This window comes from Ornithodoros turicata, chromosome 1 (assembly GCF_037126465.1).
Source record: "Ornithodoros turicata isolate Travis chromosome 1, ASM3712646v1, whole genome shotgun sequence".
Taxonomy (NCBI): Eukaryota; Metazoa; Arthropoda; class Arachnida; order Ixodida; family Argasidae; genus Ornithodoros; species Ornithodoros turicata.
Genome location: NC_088201.1, coordinates 146684734 through 146692506, shown reverse-complemented (window position 1 = coordinate 146692506; position 7773 = coordinate 146684734). Strand labels below are relative to the sequence as shown.

At 43.1% G+C, this 7773-nt stretch overlaps 1 protein-coding gene across 1 annotated transcript; it reads left to right on the top strand.

Annotated features, from left to right (window-relative positions):
- Positions 1 to 6628: 6628 nt before the first annotated feature.
- Positions 6629 to 7426, top strand: LOC135386764 (piggyBac transposable element-derived protein 3-like). The gene has a single exon (XM_064616378.1). It carries the CDS (start codon positions 6629 to 6631, stop codon positions 7424 to 7426), a length of 798 nt encoding a protein of 265 aa, XP_064472448.1.
- Positions 7427 to 7773: the final 347 nt, after the last annotated feature.

The window sequence follows — 7773 nt, the reverse complement described above, 5'->3', positions numbered from 1 at the left end:
TCGCCACAGCGCAGGGATGTGACACGCTCTTGGGTCGGCACAAACACTGTGTCTCTGAAAGACATCAATGTTGCTAGGACAGCGGCCGCCAGAGGCACGCTTGATTTGTAAACATATGCCTCACGTGCAGCCATGGAGCATTAGCTCATTTTTATATTTGTATATGTACTTACTGGCTTTGCGCTGCGGCCGCCAGAGGTGTTGTTAACACGCTGCAACATTGATGTCTTGCAGAGACACAGTGTTTGTGCCGACCCAAGAGCGTGTCACATCCCTGCGCTGTGCCGATGAGAGCCAACTAGCTCGAAACGGCCGTCCACAGCTGGGATTGTGGCACGCTTGATTTGTAAACATGTGCCTCACGTGCAGCCATGGAGCATTAGCTCATTTTTATATTTGTGTCTGTACTTACTGGCTTTGCACTGCAGTCGCCAGAGGTGTTGCTAACACCCTGCAACATTGATGTCTTGCAGAGACACAGTGTTTGTGCCGACCCAAGAGCGTGTCACATCCCTGCGCTGTGCCGATGAGAGCCAAGTAGCTCGAAACGGCCGTCCACAGCTGGGATTGTGGCACGCTTGATTTGTAAACATATGCTTCACGTGCAGCCATGGAGCATTAGCTCATTTTTATATTTGTACCTGTACTTACTGGCTTTGCACTGCGGCCGCCAGAGGTGTTGCTAACACCCTGCAACATTGATGTCTTGCAGAGACACAGTGTTTGTGCCGACCCAAGAGCGTGTCACATCCCTGCGCTGTGCCGATGAAAGCCAACTAGCTCGAAACGGCCGTCCACAGCTGGGATTGTGGCACGTTTGATTTGTAAACATATGCCTCGCGTGCAGCCATGGAGCATTAGCTCATTTTTATATTTGTATATATATATATATATATATATATAGAAAAAAGCCATTAAAGAAACAAGTAAATGCTACTAGATGTGTATGAAACTCAAACTTACAGATTAAGGTGGCTTCTATGGCTGCACGCAGAGAAACAGATACTCATGGAACGATGCGACACCACCAGAGGACACGTGTTTCGCCGTGTTTGCGGCTCGTCAGATCTGGGTAGCTGCGCATCGTTCGGAATTGGTAAACCAGGGGTCACTCAGCGGGCGATATACACCTGGGAGGGTGACTGAGCACTCCTCAATGCCACAGTGCAAGCCAGTGAATCATAATGCAGAAAAAAAGCCATTAAAGAAACAAGTAAATGCAGCTAGACGTGTTTGAAACTCAAACTTACAGGTTAAGACGGCTTCTATGGCTGCACGCAGAGAACCAGATACTCATGGAAGGATGCGACAGCACCAGAGGACACGTGTTTCGCCGTGTTGGCGGCTCGTCAGATCTGGGTAGCTGCGCATCGTTCGGAATTGGTAAACCAGGGGTCACTCAGCGAGCGATATACACCTGGGAGGGTGACTGAGCACTCCTCAATGACACAGTGCAAGCCAGTGAATTATAATGCAGAAATAAAAGCCATTAAAGAAACAAGTAAATGCTACTAGACGTGTTTGAAACTCAAACTTACAGATTAAGATGGCTTATCAATGTGTATTACAATATTGGCTCCAACCCACGAACGAGAAATACGTGACCCACTCAGCCAGGTGCCAAGTGGGCGACAGACAACAAGGTCCGCGGTCTGGTAACACGTTGTTTGTGAAAACATCTTCAAGCTTCTCACATGTGCTCTTCGTCCCAGAGAAGGAAGTATTCTTCAGTCGTCCACTACCTGACCATTACTGCATCGTTTATCAATGTGTATTACAATATTGGCTCCAACCCACCAACGAGAAACACGAGATCCACTGAGTCAGGTGTCAAGTGGGCGACAGATAACAAGGTCCGCGGTCTGGTAACACGTTGTTTGTGAAAACGCCTTCAAACTTCTCACAGGTGCTCTTCGTTCCAGAAAAGGAACTATTCTTCAGTCGTCCACTACCTGGCCATTACTGCATCGTTTATCAATGTGTATTACAATACTGGCTCCAACCCACCAACGAGAAATACGAGATCCACTGAGTCAGGTGCCAAGTGGGCGACAGATAACAAGGTCCGCGGTCTGGTAACACGTTGTTTGTGAAAACGCCTTCAAACTTCTCACAGGTGCTCTTCGTTCCAGAAAAGGAACTATTCTTCAGTCGTCCACTACCTGGCCATTACTGCATCGTTTATCAATGTGTATTACAATATTGGCTCCAACCCACCAACGAGAAATACGAGATCCACTGAGTCAGGTGCCAAGTAGGCGACAGATAACAAGGTCCGCGGTCTGGTAACACGTTGTTTGTGAAAACGCCTTCAAACTTCTCACAGGTGCTCTTCGTTCCAGAAAAGGAACTATTCTTCAGTCGTCCACTACCTGACCATTACTGCATCGTTTATCAATGTGTATTACAATATTGGCTCCAACCCACCAACGAGAAATACGAGATCCACTGAGTCAGGTGCCAAGTGGGCGACAGATAACAAGGTCCGCGGTCTGGTAACACGTTGTTTGTGAAAACGCCTTCAAACTTCTCACAGGTGCTCTTCGTTCCAGAAAAGGAACTATTCTTCAGTCGTCCACTACCTGGCCATTACTGCATCGTTTATCAATGTGTATTACAATACTGGCTCCAACCCACCAACGAGAAATACGAGATCCACTGAGTCAGGTGCCAAGTGGGCGACAGATAACAAGGTCCGCGGTCTGGTAACACGTTGTTTGTGAAAACGCCTGCAAACTTCTCACAGGTGCTCTTCGTTCCAGAAAAGGAACTATTCTTCAGTCGTCCACTACCTGGCCATTACTGCATCGTTTATCAATGTGTATTACAATACTGGCTCCAACCCACCAACGAGAAATACGTGACCCAATGAGTCAGGTGCCAGACACAAGCAGGAAAATTGTTGAAAAAGAGTCTATCAAACCGAGAAACATGCACGGAGCTAGCACTGAATAGCAGAGAAACACTTTGAACGGCACACCATCCAAACGTAAACGATAGCACACACGCACGGAAATAATGAGAAACACGATCAACAGCAAATAGAGAACCAAAACCTATCACATAAACAAGAGGTACACAAAGGATAAATAATTGAAAAAGAATCGATCAATACGAGAAACATGCACGGAGCTAGAACTGAATAGCAGAGAAACACTCTAAACGGCACATCTGCCAACGTGTAAACAACAGACAGGAAAAAGCTATGCCACTACAAAGAAGTCATTCTTAATCAAAACAACAGAGGAGAATAATCTATCATTTTAACTATCATAAAATCATCCTCGTGACATAATCTAATCGAACACTATACAGTTTTCATTCTAAGAGACATACAAGCTTTACTTTGTTTTATGAATCCAACACAGAAAATAGATATGTTAAAAATGAACTTCAACACATAGCACGCCCCTAGCCAACAACCAGATCTGATTATATCTGCCCTGATTTGTTGAAGACGGGTGCCGATAGATGTATGGAATACCACGGAACACGAACGACACGAACACAAGAGGAAATAAAATCTATACCTCTACAAAGAAAATATTCTTAATCAATATGATTACAATCAATTTACAAGTTGCATTATAAAAAGTCTAATATTCCTACACGTGAGAACCATCATTGCAATAGCGTGATTACCTGTCATAACATTTCGAGCGCAATTCCAACATTACAGAACTTTTAATTTCTTATTAAGTGAACAGCATAGACGTAAGGAAATAACGAGAAACAACACAATCAACAGCTACAATTAATAGAGAGCCAAACCTGCGCACCATGCTACACATAGAAAAATAATACCTAATCAATCGATCCAAAGGAGAAATATGACAATATAGCACAGACTTAATGCTGAAGAACAGGGAAACACTCTAAGCGGCGACATGTAAACAACAACAGAGGATCCAAGACATAGAAATTATGCACTGTTTTCATCTCGGTTTTCACTCTTCTCCTCAAACCCGGGAGACTTTATGTCTCTATCTATATGACCAAGCTCTCATGCTTTATCACAGGACGTTCCCAGCATACAGGACGTTCTAGAGGTCAGATAAGATAGTTCAAAGGCGATATATTTTATTGTGCAGCGCAAATAGATGTCGATATTATTCGCGGGGATCACTATCTTTTCGTATCCTTTCCTTGAAACGGAAATCTTTCATCAAAGTGGTTGACAAGTCGACTAAGTTTGTAGAGATGCGATATTGTTATTGAATATGTAGAGAAAGTCCAAATTATTAAATGGTACCAACAGTACTCAATCGAAAACGAGAAACAAATATAATTACATCAATTTTTGTGATATCTTGCAACAGGAAGTTCTATATAGATGAACCACACAGAAAAAGCAATAGTTTTTTCTTTTTATTCCGTGTTAGCGCCGCGAAGCAACTGTCGCTGTGAGCGGCGTACAGACGTGGACAGATGGAGAGAGGACAGCAGGAAGGAGTGGGGGACAGTGGGGTTAGTGTGCGTCCTGGGCCGACTTCAAGGGGAACTGTGCCGACATTCGTCTGGAAAGTCTTCGGAAAACCCAGGGAAAACCTCAGACAGCACAGCCGGTTAAAAGATTCGAACCCGTGTCACCTCCCAGTCTCGGCGTGGAAAGCGATCATCTTAACCACAATGCCACGGGAGCTGGTGAAAAATCAAATGTGAAACACAACTCAGAAATATGAGGCATTTCCAACTCGGAGATTATTTTTACTTTTCTCAATCGTGTGAACAATTGAAACAAATATGACACAAATAATACATCATGTATACATAATGTCCAACTCATGGAATATCAGTCGAACCTGAAACAAAAGAATAATTAATTCAGACAAATCATTTCTAAGCAAGCAGCGTGAATACACCGTAGAATCTGTACAGAAACTTGTCATTTTCAATGAATAAACATGATCAACTAGTGGATTCAAGCGATAAAGTGTGATGAAACCTGACGACCCCCAACACCAACATCAAGTTAGGGAGGGACGGGCTGTAGTATGGCCTTGAATCATAGAATCATTGAAAGCGCACATTTTTTTTTTACTCATCACATCTTTTTGTAAATCAATTTCCATAATTCTCATTGCATGTGGATATCAATAAGATTCTAAAAAATTAATCAATAAAATCAGCATAGATATGCTTTTAATTAAGTGTAGAGGTGCACTTGAAAACGGAAGAGACAATTGCTCTACATTGAAAAGATGGACAGATTTTGTACTCGCTACCATAAGTCTTGGGAAGATGTGATAAAACACTGCTTCGAAAAGGAAGAACAGCGAAACGATTTCATTATCGCTGCATTTCAATACATCCTAGACATGGTCGTATTCGGAGATATGGTACAAACTACAGAAATGAACGTGCAAGAATTTATATGCCGAATCTACAATACTTATAAAAATATCTCCACATCAACGTCGGAAGGGCCACTGGGATTGATGGCGGAGTTTTTGAGGTTTGCTAACGAAGAATTGAAATACACTAGACCAGATGTAATTGTAATCATTGCAATGGGCATTGCGTTCACAAGAAAGCAGTCGGATCAAATTATCATATACAAGCGGTCTATATCGCACGATTCATTACGGATTTGTTTAAATTACACATATCTGAGATGGGATGTACATAAAATCTTATCACGCGATGTCGAATGAACAGAAGTTCAATATTGTGGTGCAAGGTCTGATGTATTATCACCTGTTGAAACTCAACAAACCCATCAATTGTGGTGGACCACCGGACGATTTTCATCTAATACTCTCTTGTACACCCATTCAAGAGTCTTCATACAAAGAAAGGAAACATCAATAAGAGACTGTGTAAGTTCATCGCGACAAAGTGCAAGTTGTTGAAGCAATACAAACACGGCGACAACATATCGCCTGCGTTAATCAACGCTGGATTCAAGCGCCCAATAACCAGAATAAACTATTTAATGTCTTCGGAATTCATCAATGAAGACAACAAACGAAAACTTCAGAGTTTGAAATAGAATTGTAATTTATTGAAATAAACAACTGTATGACTGAAACAATAAATTTAACAATTGTCATCATTATAATGAATTATACGCATCACAATGAAAAACACCTTGCATTTAGCATGGCTAGACTGAGAACAGTGATGGCTAAGGAAACGAATATTCCATAATGTGCGTAAGAATTCTCATATAGAATGAGAGCTGACCACCAAATAGGTTTTACTCGACTACACTCTGTACAAGTTCAACACCCAAAGGATAGAATTGCCGGAGAAGGATCGGTCATCGAAATTTAGAGACATGATACATCAGTCTATGATTACAAAAAAGCTAATCTTTTTTCCTAATCTTAAATTTCCACAGTGCATGTATTTTATGACTACATGATGACTACATGATGATGACTACATTCCAAGTGGAAATTCTCAAGCTGGAACTGCAAGAAACGACACCTCTGTGTCTCCTGAGGACTCATGTGAGGAGACTGACGACGACAGCGATGCGTTCGCTAGTGCTGATGGCGCTTGTAATGCGGGGTCTGTTGAGAGGGGACTCTGGAAGAAACAACTCTTCGACGCGAGTCTACCTACCTTCAGCGATGCTTTCTCAGAGCCCACAGCGGTAGCGTCTCCACTTTCCTACTTCAGGATGGCTATCACCCCTGACATGATTGACAATGTTGTGGAAGAAACAAACTACTACAGTGTACAGACTACTGGGAAGTCCCTGAACGTGACTGCAGCCGAAGTGGAGCAATTTATCGGCCTATACATTATGATGGGCCTTGTACAAATGCCTAGTGTTCGCTGTTATTGGGAAACGGCTTCAAGATATGAACCCATTGCCAACGTTATGTCGAGAAGCCGCTTCGAGAGCATTATGCGTTTTCTCCACTTTGTGGACAACCTGGCAGCAACAGAGGAAACAAAGAAAGACAAAGCATGGAAGGTACGACCGTGGTTGTCAGCACTTCAGGAAAACTTTGCAAAAATCGAGCCAGAAGAATACAACAGCGTTGACGAAATCATGGTTAGCTTTACCGGCAGGTGTAGTGTGAAGCAATACATGCCAGGAAAGCCCCACCCATGGGGTAAAAAACTATGGGGTCGAGCTGGGTCTTCTGGTATTTTGTACCAATTCGATGTCTATCAAGGCCAAGCAAATCGGGATTACAGATCTGGCTTAGGGGGTCATGTTGTGATGTCAATGTGTTCCCAGCTTCTAGAAATGAAGGAATACAAGGTTGCAGCGGATAATTTCTTCACTTCACTGGATCTAGCGAGCAACTTTGTCACTAAAGGAACAGGCTTTGTAGGCACAGTCCGAAAAAACAGACTGAAGGACTGCAGGATCAAGCCAGAAGCAGACTTGAAAAAAGAAGGCCGAGGCTCGTATGATAGTGCTGTAGATATCAGACGCAAGGTTGGTGTTGTACGATTGGTTTGACAACAGAGCAGTGACAATAGTGTCAAACTATGTTTCAGCAGAGCCTGTTGGCAGTGCACGAAGATGGAATCGAAAGTAAAAAAAGTTCATCGAAGTTCCACAGCCGAGGGCCGTGGCTGAATATAATAAATACATGGGGAATAGACCTCCACAAGTACCTTGTGGAGCTCTACAAGTTCCATCTCAAGTCACGCAGATGGTATCTCTATTTGTTTTACCATTCTATCATGGCAGCAGTTGTGAACACGGGAAAAAATATGCGAACGAAGTCGGCCCAGGTTGAAAAATGTGAGAGGGTAAACGCGCACGCAGCCCTACCCCCGCCGAGAAGCGCGCGGACAACCCTC